General features: G+C 39.8%; 1 protein-coding gene across 2 annotated transcripts in view; it reads left to right on the top strand.

Annotated features, from left to right (window-relative positions):
* The window catches only part of LOC124545981 (protein strawberry notch), a 265,254-nt gene that overhangs the window by 136,162 nt on the left and 110,830 nt on the right, over positions 1–18,262 (top strand). For both annotated transcript variants that reach the window (XM_047124945.1, XM_047124946.1), the window contains one exon: positions 17,050–17,265. In XM_047124945.1, the coding sequence (XP_046980901.1) occupies positions 17,050–17,265 (216 nt within the window). The remainder of the gene's footprint in view (positions 1–17,049; positions 17,266–18,262) is intronic.

The raw sequence follows: 18,262 nt of genomic DNA, 5'->3' as shown, positions 1-18,262 counted from the left end.
AGTCTGATGGGCAGTAGACTGACCCTACCCTTTTGCATTTGCCTCCTCTTGACACTGGAGAAAACAGGTTTCCCCAAAACAGGTGAAGTGAGTCCCTCTGGCTCTGTTTCAGTTAAAGACAGCACCTTGAACTAGTTGGTTAGGTGGATCGATAAAACACCCTGAGACCTCCCTGGTCCCTGTTAACACACTACTGAGTGCCTAGATCTGCCATTCAAACGCCACTCACAGTCAAGTGGATAAGTAATGACAGATCCCATATTTTCTGCTGAGTAGACAAGATCCACAGAAGAGGATAGTACTTGAGATACCCTTGGTACCAGTACCACAGCTACATGACTCTCAGGACCTCTTCAACACACTGATTCACAGCTTTAACAGTAGTGAGAGTGATTTCTAGCTGCTTATGAATGTCAAACAACTCATTCCGTGTTCAGTGAGGCTACATTTTGCCCACACAAAATGCGATTTCTATCAAGGCACCAGAAAAACCTGTGCTAAAAACCCAAACTTTTTGATGTTAATTATAGTTATTAGCAAATTTAAAGAAATATAAATAAAATATACACCTCTTTAAGGGAAACCTAGATGTGACACGATATGTTAACTAGATTATCTGCTAAAGTAGCAAAATCACAAAGCTGATGTACCAAATTATATTAGCTCTAGACACTGGTAACTTCGAAAATTCTCAAAAATGCCAGTTTATCTGCTTTGATGAACGATGAGATTCAGGGTGATGTATTCTTTGGCAGTAACAGTGAACCACAAATGCTCATTTGCTATGAAATAAGTTATCCAGAATCACTCACACCCGTAACCTACAACAGTATACTTTTATAAATGTCCAAAAATTCTCAGAAATAAGCTATTTCTCGTGTAACTATACAGTGAAATTAGAGAATGTTTGTTTTTATTGAAGATAGGCCTACTGGTCTCAAAAATTGTGAAAAAGCACAAGTAAGTTTCAATCAACAATTGACGATACCAGTAGGAGTTTGTTGTACAACATGTGAAATGTGCTCTCTTAAATATTTGTGGTAGCGTGTGGCAAGAATAATTGTTTATATGCCTCCATGAAAGCTGCAAGTAATTGAATCACATTCATGATTGACGTGGGAGTGGAGCATAAGCAGCTGAGTATTACCGTATTTACTTGAATCTAAGCCGCAATTGAATCTAAGCCACACCTGGAAAATGAGACTTGAAATCAAGGAAAAAAAAATTTCCCGAATCTAAGCTGCACCTGAAATTTGAGACTTGAAATTCAAGGGGAGAGAAAAGTTTTAGGCCGCACCTCCAAATCGAAACAAAGTTGGTCCATTGTAATATGAGACACAATTTAGGTTGAATGAATGACGATACAGCTACAGTAGTTTTGTTCAAGTCGTAAGCTTAGCAGTTAAGCTGTACCAGGTAGCCATTGCTATGCGTCAGGCACTCCGTCCGTATTTATAATGGTACCCTTCCTTTTTCATGTGCTTCGTCTGGTTTGAATGGATTGCTTATTTTTCTTTGATCTGATAAGTGCCGTTCTCTTTGTTATAGGTGGTTACGTGACTCTAAACTGAAAATGCATTACTGTACTGTGTCATGCACTGTTTGTTGCATTCTGATAACGAGTGTTTAGGGCCTGTCGCCGCTCGCGGCATGGCTTGCTTTTGTGCACGCTACCGCCTCTTACAATTTTTTTTTAAAAAAAGGAGAGGAATTGTCTCATTAGAGAAACAATGGCAAAAGACTGCTATTTGTTGTTATTACACTGCTGCTTTCTTTGATAATGATCAACAAGAACGAAATAATAGACTGCGTATGATAGAAGATGTTCTGAACAAGAGTTTAGTGAAAATTTCTCTCCGTTTAAAAATCTTTGCAGATGCCTCTTTAGTACATAACATTCTGCACAGAAATTAGAGTCATCTTAGATTTAAAAATCTAGTCAATTGCTGTGCTTCATTTCTGACTGTATCACTATTAGGCATAAGAATAATACGAATATAAACATGACATGATATGTATATTCTCCCGCATTTGCTGTTGTCTCACTCTAGTTTTGTAGTTTATTAGGCAGACAGGATTTAAATGAGATAGCAGCACACATGAAAGAATACATGGCAAAATGTTTATATTCGTGTTATTCTTATGGTGAAGAGAATACTGCATGTGATTCACAATTCATAAAAGTTACCATTAGCAACCATTTCTTCTCACAGGTAGGAAAAAATTCAGAACATAGAGTTGGCCATATTGACAAACATCCCAAACAGTCTTGCCAGTCGGATTTTCGTAGTACATTGAAATGCTGCTACATTCGAAGATGATCAATTCTGAGTTTGTATTTACTTCGTTGGATAATGTATGAAAATGCAGTAGTTGAAACTCGGGGTGGAGAGAAAAGCTCATCTTCCACCTTTTTTAATTTATTTACTGACGCAGAGGTTTTGGCGCCAGTATTTATTTTTGTGCCTGCCAAGCATGCCTGCCTGTGTAGCGCTACATATATTCGATGGCAGAAGTTTGTTGTGGTGGCACCTACCAACATTTTTCAGAACTTCTGCTTACTTTGCACTCGAATCTAAGCGGCAGGCGGTTTTTTGGATTGCAAAAACCAGAAAAAAAGTGCGGCTTGGATTCGAGTAAATACGGTATTCTAAAGGTACTCACAGAAAATTGTTTCTTGAAATACTGTAAGATATTTTTTACAATACGGTCTTTAGTATGGAAAGGGGCTGCGATTGTTGTATGCGGATGCGAGCCGAGTTGATGGCACTTCGCTCTCAGCTTCAAGTTGTGATGGCTTCGAGGTTGAGGTTGACAGGATGGGCACCACTGTTGTGGGCCAGGCGTGGGGATACAACGGACATCCAGCACGTCCGAGTCCTCCGATCGGTCCTCACTGGTGCCCATCGGTTACTACTCACACTGAGGTTGGCCTCTCACATGCGGTCGAGTGGGAGGTTGCCCTGGGGCGAAGCAGGCGGCGAATGACTTCCCAGGTGGCCACACGTAAGGCCTCCCCAGTTTGTCTGACAAACAGGTTGCAGGTGCTGTCTGTGGCTGACACTGTCGTTGAGCCTGATGCTGTCGTCTGTCCTGTTCTAGAGGAAACCACTCAGCCTGCAAGATCCAGGCAATCATAGAAGGTTGGATTATTGGTAGTTGGGAGCTCCAACATTAGGCGCATTATGGGGCCCCTTAGGGACTTGGCTGACAAGAAGGGAAAGAAAACCAATGTGCACTCTGTATGCATACCAGGTGGAGTAATTCCAGATGTGGAATGGTCCTCCAGGATGCCATGAAGAGCACAGGGTGCAGCCAACTGCAGGTAGTTGCTTACGTCGGTATCAATGATATGTGTCACTTTGGATCAGAAGAGATTCTCTCTGGTTTCGAGCAGCTAACGGAAGTGGTAAAGGCTGCCAGTCTTGCTTGCGAGACGAAAACAAAGCTGACCATTTTGCAGCATAGTCAACAGGACCGACTGCGGACCTCTGGTACAGATCTGAGTGGAGGGTCTGAATCAGAGGTTCAGATGGTTCTGCAACAGTGTAGGCAGCAGATTCCTCGACTTGCGCCAAAGGGTGGTTGGCTTTCAGGTTCCGCTGAATGAGTGAGGTGTCCAATATATGCAGGAGGTGGCTACACGGGTAGCAGGGGCTGTGTGGCATGGACTGGATGGCTTTTTAGGTTAGAGCAGAGGTTCCCAAACTTTTGTTTGTCACGCCCCCCTTCTGCCGAAAAGAAAACTTCTGTGCCCCCCCTCCCCTAAAAAAAATATAGAGATTTTTGTTAATTATCAAGCAACTATTGAAAAATTTGTGATAGTGATGTCATGTAACATGGTGGACTGTTAATGTATTGACTCGCAGTTATTACGTCATCAGTCTAGTCTAGTGATTATAAGCCACTCCTAAAGTAAAAAAAGTCCTTGGTAAACAAGGAAAAATATTTGCGACCTTTGCAGATTAGTGGATGTGGGCCATTATTTTAAGTTGTGTGTAGCTTATTAATTTCACTCATTATCAAAAATTGTCACTCAGTCACGGTGTTAACGAATATCACTGATTTGTACGCCTATAGCGCTCCCCATTGTCATTGCGCATAGGTTGGCATTTATGTCAACAACGACAGTTATTGAATGGCGACAAAGGCCCAGTTCCCAGAACCAGACAAAAAATAAAAAATAAGTTTTACGAAATAATCGTGCAGACTACACAGAACTTTAAAAATTGTGAATAAAACAACTTCCTTGCCTTGATTACATTCCCTTGCTGCACACCATTTCTTCACCAGTATACGATTTTAGGACTACTCTTCGCTTGCCATATCTAGGATAAACTTTCGCTGTGTCTTCATCCAGAAGAAATACTATTATTAGTTGAAATAACATACCGCACGGAATATCAGAATCCATAAGGATCACACGCAGTATTTATATTTAAATCAGATTCACTATGTTTATTTTATTTTGTTTCTTCAAAATAGTTTTTTTATAATTTTACAGTATTACCTACATGTAAGGATAGTTAGGAGGAAAATAACAAGTTCTCTTATAATTTGACGTATTTATTATAAAAATATTATTTCCACACACAAATGGTAAGAAACAAACAAATAAATCCATGTGAAGCATGAGCTTGCATATTTTTAACAAGATTTTGAATTCTTGGCTGAATAGTAGAAACTGAGTTTACTTATAAGCTTATTTTTTATCGCCACTACTGCTGAAAATGCTCTTTCGCACAAATAAGTGCTTGAAAATGGTAAATACAGTTTCAGTGCTTGTTCTGCTGTGCTGGGATACTCCGTGAGATATTTCACCCAAAATAAAGGCTTATCCATCTTCTCAATGTCATACTTCACTGCAGAATCATTTTTTATTTCTAAGACTTCCTCTCGTAGTCTGTCTGGCAACACATCCACGTCAATGTGAAATGGATCCGTCGCTAACCTATAATAAATTTTATCATCACAACTGTTAGGGAAGTATCGTTCGAATTCATCAATGAGGTGCTGCAAATGGTTCGATATTTTACTCTTAGTAGCAGTATCCTTAGAATCGTTTTGAAATCGGGCTTCTTCCAGGATTTCAAACAATCTGGGAAAGCAGTAATAATTGCAGGCTAAAACTTTACGTTTCCATAGTTACAACTTATCAGTAAACGCTTTGACAGCAACCCGATGAAAAATTATGTTTGACTTTCCACCTTGTAATTTCAAATTAATGTGTTTAAATATTCGAAAATATCTGACAGATAAGCCAATGCAACATGAACACCGGGCGTTCTAAATTCCACATACAATTCAGTTTGTTTGTTATTTTCCAAAAACTGAATCACTTCGTCTCGAAGTTCAAATAATCTTCCTAGCATATTTCCTTTTGAGAGCCAGCATACTTCTGTATGAAATAAAAGTGTTTTATACTCTGCTCCCAAGTCTTCACAAAGAGCCGTAAATAACCTGGAATTTAACGCACTCTTTTTAATATGATTCACGATTTTGATGCACAATTTCAAGACATTATTGAGTTCCTTTGGAAGTGTCATAGCTGCCAATGCTTGACGGTGTATTACACAGTGCACAGCAGTAACACTAGGTTTTTTTTTTCTCTGACCATCTGCACGAATCCTGAGCAACATCCAAGCATTGATGGGGCGCCGTCTGTGCATACGCCAATCAGTTTCTGCCATGATAACTCATTTTTACAAAAGAATTCAGAGACGGCTGCCATTATATGAATTGCTTCTGAAGTTGTCTTTAACTCTGTATAAAACAGCAACTCTTCTTTAATCGGTTCATTTTCTATATAGCGAACAAAAGTTAGCAGTTAACAACAATTCGCATCATCGGTACTCTCGTCTGACTGTATTGCAAAAAACTGCTATTGTTTGACGGCCGTAACTAATTGATTTTGTATGTCTTCGTCCATATCATCAATCCGACATTTCACAGTATTGTCAGAAAGCGGTTTGTGAAAATTTTTGTTTACTTTCTGACCCAAGAACAATATCAGCAGCTTTCAACAAACAGGGTTTGACTAGTGTCTCTCCGATAATATGACTTTTCTTGGTCCTTGAAATAAGTAGCGAACTCATACGAGGCTTCCAGTACCTTTTCTGATGTCTGAGCGAAGGATCCAGCAGTGTCCAACTTCATTCGTTTCAAATTATCACATTTTGCAGCAAAAAATTCCTTTGGCTTCTCTTTCAATGCACCATGCTTTGCCCACAAATGGCGTTCCAGACGAGAAGGTCTCATGGAATCATTGCTCAATACCTCATAGCAAATAACACATTGCGGCTGGTCAACAGCATTTTCTTGTATTGAGGCAAAACCGTATTAGATATAATCATCATTACATTTACGTTTTTTCACGACACTCATGGTGAAGTAAAAAGAAAACAAGAAGTTAACAGTATAATTTCGCACTAACACTGATTTTACTGAGGCACAACTGTGAAAGATTCAACGTGATTTCAGCAAAATCCAATACATCAGATGTGTCAACAACTGCAAGCAACCAACTGAAATAAAGGAAAGCTACTGTCGTCTGTCGGCACCTCAGATGACTGCCTGTGAGGAGAGGGGCGAGAAACGGGGAAGCCCAGCCGCAGCGCAGGTAGTCAGTGCACTGTCTGTCTGCGACCTGGTGGCCGAGCAGGGCTCTTCCTGGGAGAGACGGGCTTTTCATGGATTAGGGCGGAAACAGCCCACAGGCACCCTAAGAATTTGCTACCTGTTCTGCAGTGCTGTTCTGAGCAGTGCAGCCTGGGGTTTTATGCGAAAATCGTTTTCATGCCCCTATCTTTCATTACTTATAAACGAAATGTTATAAGTTTTGAGGGAACATCAATGAATTGGCTGTCAAATTTCACAGTAATTAAGTAAGGTCATGGATACACCTCACACACCGCTGGAAACTGTGCACAGTGCCAAGCAGTTATCTCTGTACTCGTACCAAAAGAAGCCATTGTCGCAGAAAAGAACGTACACTAATTTCAAATGAAATTATGCCGTATTTCAAAAAGGCAAAAGAAAAATAACTGTTTTGTCGGATAAGTAATCCGAATGAAAGAGCTGTAGTAATGACCGTAAAAAAAAAAAAAAAAAAAAAAAAAAAAAAAAAAAAAAAAAAAAAAAAAAAAAAAAGTGGCCTCGCTAATGGACTTCATTGTCTACCTAGCTGGGTTATGTTTCATTGTTAGCAGTCACGACAATGTTTCCAGAACAGCGTGAAGTACTTTGCTCAGAACGAACACTTGTACTAGTTTCGCATTAACGTCGTGCACATTTTTCTGGTGACAAAGGGCAAAACCCTGGTGTCCAAATTACGAACCCGTCAGTTCATTTGAAGCGTATACAATCTATTAAAGTCATTGTAATCGCATCACATGGGGATCTGCAGGTTGACAGGGTAATAAAACGGCATTTTTGCAGTTACGGAGTATAAGTGATTATTACTCTGATGAACATAGTGTACTACGGCTAAAAGTTATAACATGATTACGTTCAGTTCATTTGTACAAATGTACGGAATAGTTAATACCTGACTTTTCTGTTTTCCAGTTGTCAGAAGTAAGTTGTTTACAAATCTGATATATTAGAATTAACGCATATCGCCTTCGTAATTTTGAGAGTTTCTGTGTGTGACATTCTAAACGTGATCTTCAAAAGCTGTATGTTCTAGGATAGGTTATTGAGATAGGATTGCGGGAAGTGGGACGCCAAACGATTGCATTTAGCACCATAATCTATCATTAATACCTGCACATTCATTTTTATTAAAATATCAATATTAAAAAGAAATATCAGGTTTATACCGCTAACTCCACCCGCGCCCCCCTTGCAACATCATCACGCCCCCCGCCCCCCCCCCCCCCTCCCCCCCCCCCGGGGGGGCGTGCCCCCCAGTTTGGGAACCCATGGGTTAGAGGGTCTCAGGGAAAACACAAGAAGGGCTTCAGTCACAAAGGGTGCAGGCCAAACACAGGAAGAACATAGATACAGCAACCATTGGTGTAACAGTTATAAATTGTCGTAGCTGTGTTGGGAAAGTACCAGAGCTCCAAGTGCTAATAGAAAGCACTGAAAGCTGGCTAAAGCCGAATATATGTTCAGCCGAAATTTTTGCGAAGAACCTAACGGTGTTCAGAAAGGGTAGGCTAAACATGGTTGGCAGTGGCGTGTTTGTTGCTGTTAGAAGTAGTCTAACTTGTCGCAGAATTGAAGTAGATACTTAGTGTGAGTTAGTATGTGCAGAGGTCATTGTTGGTAACTGGAATAAAATAATAATAGAATCCTTTTACCAACCTCCCAATTCAGATGATACAGTTGCTGAAAGGTTCAAAGAAAACTTGAGTTTGATTTCAAACACTTATCCTATTCATACGATAATAGTTGGTGGTGACTTTAATTAACCTTCGATATGTTGGCGAAAATACATCTTTAATTCTGGAGGCACACATAAAATATCATCCAAAATTGTGCGAAACGCATTCTCTGAAAATTATTTCGAGCAGTTAGTTCATGAGCCCACGCGAATAGTAAACAGTTGTGAAAACACACTTGACCTCTTATCAACAAATAATCCTGAGTTAATAACGAGCATCAAAACCGATACAGGGTTTAGTGAACACAGGGTTGTTGTAGCGAGATTGAACATTGCAATCCCCAAATCCTCGAAAAATAAGTGAAAAATATACTTACTCAAAAAAGCAGACAAAAATTCACTTGAAGCCTTCCTAAAAGACAACCTCCACTCATTGCAAATTAACAATATATGTGTAGACGAAATGTAGCCTGAATTCAAAGAAATAGTATCAGCAGCAATTGAGAGATTTATACCAAATAAATTAACAAACGACAGAGCTGATACTCCTTGGTACACAAAACAGGTTTGAACACTGTTGCAGAAACAACGAAACAAACATGCCAAATTTAGACGCCAAATCCCCAAGACTGGCAATCTTTTACAGAAGCTTGAAATTTAGTGCAGACTTCAATGTGAGATGCTTATGACAGTTTCCACAACGAAACTTTGTCTTAAAACCTGGGAGAAAGGCCAAAGAGAGTCTGGTCATATGTGAAGTCTGTTAGCGACAAGAAACAGTCAGTGCCTTTTCTGCACGATAGCAATGGAGATACTATCAGAGACAGTGCTGCCAAAGCAGATTTACTACACAGTTACTACACATAGCCTTCCGAAATGCCTTCACAGAAGAAGACGAAGTAAATATTCCAGAATTCGAATCGAGAACAGCTGCCAACATGAGTAACGTAGAAGTAAATATCCTCGGAGTAGTGAAGCAACTTAAATCACTTAATGAAAGCAAGTCTTGTGGTCCAGACTGTATACCAATAAGGGTCCTTTCGGAGTATGCTGATGCATTGGCTCCATATTTAACAATCGCATAAAACCGTTCGTTTGACGAAAGATGTGCACCCAAAGACTGGAAAGTTGCACAGGTCACACCAGTATTCAAGAAAGGTATTAGGAGTAATCCACTAAATTACAGGCCCATATCGTTAATGTCGATAAGCAGAAAGATTTTGGAACATATATTGTGTTCAAACATTATGAATTACCTCGAAGAAAACTGTCTATTGACACACAGTCAACATGGGTTTAGAAAACATCGTTCCTGTGAAACACAACTAGCTCTTTATTCACATGAAGTGTTGTGTGCTATTGACAAGGGATTTCAGATCGATTCCATATTTCTGGATTTCCGGAAGGCTTTTGACACTGTACCACACAAGCGGCTTGTAGTGAAGTTGCGTGCTTATGGAATATCATCTCAATTATGTTACTGGATTTGTGATTTCCTGTCAGAGGGGTCACAGTGTGTAGTAATTGACGGAAAGTCATCGAGTAAAACAGAAGTGATTTCTGGTGTTCCCCGAGGTAGTGTTATAGGCCCTTGGGTGTTCCGTATCTATATAAACTATTTTGGAGACAATCTGAGCAGCCGTCTTAGGCTGTTTGCAGAGGACGCTGTTGTTTGTTGACTAATAAAGTCATCAGAAGATCAAAACAAATTGCAAAACGATTAAGAAAAGCAGATTGCAAAACGATTTAGAAAAGGTATCTGAATTATGCGAAAATTGGCAGTTGACCCTAAGTAACCAAAAGTGTGATGTCAATCCATATGAGTGCTAAAAGGAATTTGTTAAAACTTCGGTTACACGATAAATCAGTCTAATCTAAAAGTCGTAAAGTCAACTAAATACCTAGGTATTACAATTACGAACAACTTAAATTGGAAGGAACACAAAGAAAATGTTGTGGCAGAGGCTAACCAAAGACTGCGTTTTATTGGCAGGACACTTGGAAAATGTAACAGATCTACTAAGGAGACTTCCTACACTACGTTTTGTAACGTGCGCATTGGGCACACAATATTTCTTAAAGCCTGTACTATGGTAAGTGAACGGGCTTCACCTTTTGAGAAAGGATCTTCGTATAGATATCGACCGCGTTTACCTGAACGGTGGCAAATCAGACTTACACCCACTCTGTAATAACAATGATCCGTCAAGCAAGTTCGAAATGCAATTGTACGTCAGTATGTACCAAAAGCAACACTGAAGATGCTACCAATTTGATGATAATACGGTCGCCAGCCTAATTAGGCATTAACTGAGTTTCTTCCCTGTACAAGTTGATGTATATTCATGCAAAACAACAAGTAGTAACACTGCATAATATAGTAGAATTTTAGAACCAGAATATCTATTGAACTGATAGTTTCACGTTCTGTACTGATATGAAAAAAATCATGAATACATAACACTGCACTATAATGTATACTACAGGGCTCTATACTGTCTATTGATCTGATTAAAATAGGGCATAGGTTACCCTAGGAATAGCACTTTCGAGCCACACACAAAATGTCAATTTTGATAAAGATAAAACACTGATAAATTTTGACTTATATATTGACTTTAACTTTTGCTGGTCAAACCAATGTGGAACACTTCAGAATTCAAATGAATAAAAAGGGGGGGGGGGACCCTGAAACTGTTATGATCACTGTACAGGGTGATTCAAAAAGAATACCACAACTTTAGGAATTGAAAACTCTGGAATGACAAAAGGCAGAGCTAAGCACAATCTGTCGGCGAATTAAGGGAGCTATAAAGTTTCATTTAGTTGTACATTTGTTCGCTTGAGGCGCTGTTGACTAGGCGTCAGCGTCAGTTGATGGTAAGATGGCGACCGCTCAACAGAAAGCGTTTTGTGTTATTCAGTACGGCAGAAGTGAATCGACGACAGTTGTTCAGCGTGCATTTCGAACGAAGTATGGTGTTAAACCTCCTGATAGGTGGTGTATTAAACATTGGTATAAACAGTTTACAGAGAATGGGTGTTTGTGCAAAGGGAAAAGTTCTGGACGGCCGAGAACGAGTGATGAAAATGTAGCACGCATCCAGCAAGCATTTGTTCGCAGCAGCCCAGGAAAATCGACTCGCAGAGCTAGCAGAGAGTTGCAAATTCCACAATCAACTGTATGGAGAGTCCTACGAAAAAGGTTAGTTATGAAACCTTATCGTCTGAAATTGGTTCAAGCACTGTCTGCAGCTGATAAGATTAAAAGAATCGATTTCTGTGATTTTATCCTTGCTCAAATGGAAACAGATGAATCTTTTGTTTCAAAGATTGTGTTTAGTGATGAAGCAACTTTCCACACTAACGGGAAAGTCAACCGTCACAATGTCTGTATATGGGGCACTGAGAATCCGCGGGAAACAACTCGGTATGAATGTGACTCACCTGAGGTGAACATTTTCTGTGCCATTTCAGCCAATAAAGTTTTTGGTCCCTTTTTCTTAGAAGGTGCTACTGTAACTGGACTACAGTATCTGGAGATGTTAGAGAAATGGCTGTTCCCTCGGCTCGAACAAGAAGCACAACAATTCGTATTTCGGCAGGATGGAGCGCCACCACATTGGCACTTATCTGTCCGTAACTACCTGAACGTCAACTACCCGAGGCGATGGATCGGCCGCCAGGCAGCCCGTGACAGAGCACTTCATCACTGGCCTCCAAGAAGCCCTGATCTTACCCCCTGCGATTTTTTCTTATGGGGGTATGTTAAGGATATTGTGTTTCGGCCACCTCTCCCAGCCACCATTGATGATTTGAAACGAGAAATAACAGCAGCTATCCAAACTGTTACGCCTGATATGCTACAGAGAGTGTGGAACGAGTTGGAGTATCGGGTTGATATCGCTCGAGTGTCTGGAGGGGGCCATATTGAACATCTCTGAACTTGTTTTTGAGTGAAAAAAAAAAAAAAAACCTTTTTAAATACTCTTTGTAATGATGTATAACAGAAGGTTATATTATGTTTCTTTCATTAAATACACATTTTTAAAGTTGTGGTATTCTTTTTGAATCACCCTGTATTAAAAAAAATTGATTACTGAAATTATCATGCGGTCAAGATTTCCAGTATATGAGTTACTACCTTTTTATCTTATTTACTTCTCATTTAGATACCTTTATATCTGTCTCGAAATAATTAAACTTCATTACTATATCAATATTAAAGTTATCTTTCAACTTCGTTAGACCTTCGTTATTCATTTACTGGTTCATTAACAAAACAGTTCTTTAAACACCATTGTAACATAACTAGGTCTGCAAGTAATTATTATTAACACAAAATTTAATTTTTCATTTCGGGACACTCGGATTGCACAACATTTGGAAAGGACCCTGCCTAGGTTAGTTGTGAGGATAATTAAATGAGGGGAAAGTTCTGGTAAAATTTAGGTTATTATTGAACAGTTCACTCTATGGTCCATACGCATACAGTACTAAAAGTTTCAACCTGCTTGTATTGATGCGGCGGTTGGCATGCAGCGAGATGGCGAGGCACAGAGCACACATACAACCACAGCTATGGCTCTTGACGTATCGGCACTTTAATTCTTCTTAGCGTCGCAATACTTTTCCATTTAGTGCCTATGGAATATTGCCATGCTGTATGGGCGTTGGAACAGCATACCCGAGGCTCAGTGAAACTACGTCTTCCAGGAGAGCCTCCTCACTCCAGAACGTGTTGCTCAGACCAATGCCAAACTCCAACTACCGCTGAACCCATTGTGCCGTGCAGTGCCCGCGTGCATTTTCCCGCGCTCCCCTGCCATCCACCTTTTACCGCTCCCTTACAGACAGGGTATTCACCCGAGGTTTTGCATTCTACATATCCTAACACATTGCCTACGTATGGACCAAACGCACAGTTACAATTTTAAACATCTTACAACAGTTTCAACGTTTCTTACGTTTCAATTCTGTTACAATATTGCTTGATATTTGACATAAACATTAATATTCACATTGAAACTCGTTTACAGTTTTCTTAACACAATGACATGAAACAAAAAAGAAATGAAATCAGAACATCAATTACACTAGTTTATCGAAAAATCAGATGGAAAAAAAAATTTACTTATATGTACAATAGTACAGCGTCTTTGTTGTTGTCCATCCTCTTTTAGAATACTGCTGCGTGGTGTGGGATCCGTACCAGATAGGACTGACGGAGTACATTGAAAAAGTTCAGAGAAGGGCAGCACTTTCTGTATTATCACAAAATATGGGAGAGTGTGTCACAGAAACGATACACGATTTGGGCTGGACATCATTAAAAGAAAGGCATTTTCCATTGCGATGGAATCTTCTCACGAAATTCCATTCACCAACTTTCTTCTTCGAATGTGAAAATATTTTATCGACATCGACCTACATAGGGAGAAACGATCACTATGATAAAATAAGGGAAATCATAGCTCGTACGGAAAGATATAGGTGTTCGTTCTTTCTGCACACTATATGAGATTGGAATAATAGGGTTTGATGAACCCTCTGCCAGGCACTTAAATGTGATTTGCAGATTATCCATGTAGATGTAGAATAGGAATCTTTCTCGAAGCTATTAAATTCCAGTGTTTACGAGTTTCCTGTGGCCTAATCATGTGGGGTCCACCACTTGTGGTCTCGCGGTAGCGTTCTCTATTCCCGAGCACAGGGTCCTGGGTTCAATTCCCGGCGGGGTCAGGGATTTTCACCCGCCCCGAGATGACAGGGTGTTGTTGTTTCGTCTTCACATCATCATCATTCATCCATATTACGGTTGGAGGAAGGCAACAGCAAACCACCTTCATTAGGACCTCGCCTAGTGCGGTGGTGCGGGTCGCCCGCATCGTTCCCCTACGCTCTGTCAAGAAGCATGGGACTTAATTCATAATCATGTGGGGGTTTCAGAACCCAACGCCATTTGTTCTGTCTTCCTATGTTTTCTCTCATTGTTACCTATTAGAAGGGTGTTGTGCAACTTACATTTGAGCCTTATTCCAGTATGGATCACAGTAACTTGCTGTGAGCAGTGTCACGAATGAACTGCAGTTTCCTATTATCTTACCAACAAACAGAGGCACATCACATTCTTCAGCTGTGACTGATCATCCCCATGTATACTCTATTATCTTCCCACTGTCGTTATGAAGCATCACGTTCAAAGGAACTCTTTAAGAGAAACCAAAAGGTCTTTGCTGCCCTGGTTCAGTTTCATGCAGCTTATAAATAATTCAGGAAAGTATCCCTACTTGTAGCTAAACTTAATCCCCTATACTGAGCAAGTTTACTCAGCTGTGAGATGCTCGCCTTGTTTTTGAGAGAAATCTGGGTGGAGGTGTAGCTGTCATGTGAGTGTGAGGTGTGCTTGCTTGTGTTCATGTGTGTGTTTTTCTGCTCCTTTATGAAGAAGGTTTTGGCCAAATGATCTGTGTGTAAAAGTCTTTTCATTGTGCTCATCTGCAGCTTGATGTGTCACTTTTACAGGGAGTAAATGTTGTTGCTATTCTAACCCAGGTTTCCGCTGTTGAAACAGTGAACTTTCCCTTTCAAGATGTGAACCTCTTGCTGTCTCTCATCCAGCCACCCAATGCCCAATGGTTACCTTCCCTTTATTGCTTACCTACACTGTGGCTTCATCTCCTTTTCTTGCTGCATTCACAAGAACAGCACAGAAGAAGGAGCAGTCATTCACAGTTTTGATCCAGACTCCAGTGTGATCCATCCTCTCTGCAGACATAGGGTTCACCACTGTCGTGATGAACTGCAGTGATTACCTGACATAAGGCATTTGCCAACTGTCTGGCTTGTCTTGGTACAACCCGTGCCACTGTGATCCCAACCCACAAGTCCATTATAACCCCAAGTCCGTACATAAATCCCCAGGTTTATAGCAGAACCTCTCCCTTCAGTCAATCTGCCTCCTTATTCCAACTAACCCTGTACACCCAGCTTCTAGGCGGTTCCCAAAATCTGTAAACTTGACTTCCCTCGATATCTCATTGTACCCAGTTAGTGTGTTCAGACAGAAAGAATTTGTTGCGGTGCCGGGATAATGTAGGAAGCCCAACAGTATACCCTTGTGTCCATATACCTTTGTTGTTAGCTTTGCAAAAGGACATTGTCTGGAATTGCACCATCAATTTTGATCTCTTTTTGTGTGCCTCTTGACTGCTAAACATCTCAGAAATTGAAGAAGTGACATTCACTCCAAATGTTGCGTGTTTTGTGTATGAATGGAAATGTGCAATATTCTATGTGCACGAGTGCTATGAAAGATATGCTTTCGTGCTTAAGATTCCTGTACTGAGTTATTTCACAAACAATGGCACATTGAATCTTGTAAGTCATATGATGTCTGCTATGTGAGACATCCTCCTTATGACTTTGCACTATTGACAGATAATATTATAAGACATTGCATTTTATTTGAAAGTAGGTAAGTACAAGTGGCATGAGAGGATAAGTCAAACAAAGGAAACTCCAGGATGGAATGTAACAATGTTATGAAAAGGATAGTTGCTACTCACCATACAATGATGATGCTGAGTTACAGATAGGCGCAACAAAAAAAGACTGTCAGAAAGTGTGCTGTCAGCCAATAAGGCCTTGTCGGAAACACACACACACACACACACACACACACACACACACACACACGCACGCACACGCAAACGCAACTCACACGCACACATGACCACAGTGTCTGGTTGCTGAGGCCAGGATAAGTGTAATTTGAAGATAGGATTGCTCACAAGAGTGCCATATCAGAAATGCGAGTACAGTCCTTCACGATGACTTTCTTGGACAAATGCTTCACGGATTGGGAGCTCTCAGATTTTCTTGGTTCAGTTGATTAACAGTGCAGTTCCGGGAATACAGCTGACTTTTGTATTCTATTTTGTGGACAATATGATAAGACATAGCCGTCATCTACAAGTGCAACGAGATTTGACGTACGTAGTTGGTCTCCTGCTATCGACGACTTTCTCTGTTGTCTTCATTGAATGTAATCTCTGTACAAGTCTGGAATGGCAATAAATCTGTGAAGCATTTATCTGACTGTAACAGATAATTCATCATGCAAACATAAAGTGAGACAATTCATAATTAAGTCTTTACCGACTTTAGTTTCTAATTTCTTGCAAACTTTATGAATTTTTGCTCCTGAATAGTATTATTTTTGATTAACTTTTCCAACATACTGTGCAAGAAACTTAATTATATTAGAAATAAAAAAAGTTTCCGGCATATGGGTAGTACAGAATTAAGTTGTCTTATTTTCAGCAATGAATGATGATACTGAATTACATGAACAGTACATAATCCCTGCCAGTGCTGTGTGTTCCTCAGTAGCACAAGAACCTTAACCATTATTAATATGTAATAATTTAGGAGTAAAGTAGACAACTCACTGAATAATAGCAACATCGAGTCATTGACAGGCACAACAAATCGATTGGAAAATGTAGCTATCTTTTTGAGGAAAGTTTTCATTCTTTTTTTGTGGGCCTGTTGTCGACATATTGCTTGATCTGTTCAGTGGGTTGTCCTCTTTGCTCCTAAATTATTGACATTCTGCCAGAACTGTTGTTGTTGTATTAACACAGTATTTGTTTTGCAAAATTATTGTTTAGTGATAGTTATTTGAGATTTCTCATTAACACGAACACGTTTTGCAGTGAGGCAAGCAGCTCAGCGAGCAGTGAAAAGGGTTCGAATGTCATCGTCAGATGAGTCTGATTCGGATATGGATAAGGACAGCGCAGGTGGTGGTAATAGCTCTGGTTCTGAATTCAAACTTTCCGGATCGGACTCCGATGGCAGTGAAAGTGTATCTGACAGCAACCAGAGCTCGGATTTCAATCCATTTTATTCAGATAGTGATTCTGATGCAGGTTTGTTATCTTCTCATATATATTGTATTCACTTGTCTGAAAAATAAGAACTTGCTGTAGTATTCTAAGATAATGTGAAAGAATTAATTAATTTTTGAAGCACATCGTAAATTGTCGAGTTTTGTAATTTTCATTCGTACTCTTGAGTTGGGTGTTGTAGATAATTCTTGACTCTCTGTCAAATGTTTGCCCATTTTGAACAAGGAAGTAACTTTTAAACATCACAACTCATTCCGAGAGTATGGTATTCAAACACCGCACATGGCATCCAAAAGTTTTTAGATTGTATCAGTGACACAATACATAGGAACTTACCATAGCATGTACAGAACTTATTAAAAGAAAACAAAACATAGAGTAAAACATTTAACTATGGAGAAAACGACATATTGTCTTGGAGATAAAGTGATCATTGACATTTTTTTACACAATCTCATAAACATTTTGTAATGCTATTACCAGTTTGAACCAGCCAGTGGTCATCTTGAAACACTGAATGGATAAAAAGAGGAGACATAGAATCATATTTTAATCCATAAAATGTGTACATAATGCCAAAACAAAGAATAAAATTACAACTAAAGGCACACAGTGCAACTGGTTTTTGTCACATTGTCAGTAACACGAAGGCAACAGTAGTTACAAGATGGATGATTTTGTAGGCAAGTGAAATTTTCCGTTTGTCTATTTCGCGGAAGGAACATCTATTGTGGCAGATTTTTAGTTGCATTCAGTGGAGTAGAGTAGTACGATCTGTTACACAGTTTGTAAAACTTAAAAATAAAAAAAAGGTTATTTTATTTCTGCAAGGTGATGTAGAAAAAAAAAAAAAAAAATGGTTGCATTTATGTTTGTCAATAAAAATTAGTGTGAGGTGTGCACTGACGTCTAGGTGGCACTGCATGTGCCTCAGTGGGTTGGTGTTAGAGCACAGCTCCTCGCAGCACTACAGGCCGGAGTGGACAGCACATGGCAGTTGGGTACTGCAGATGACTAC

Source organism: Schistocerca americana, chromosome 8, assembly GCF_021461395.2.
Source record: "Schistocerca americana isolate TAMUIC-IGC-003095 chromosome 8, iqSchAmer2.1, whole genome shotgun sequence".
NCBI classification, from domain to species: Eukaryota; Metazoa; Arthropoda; class Insecta; order Orthoptera; family Acrididae; genus Schistocerca; species Schistocerca americana.
This window is presented reverse-complemented; position numbering and strand designations above follow the sequence as displayed.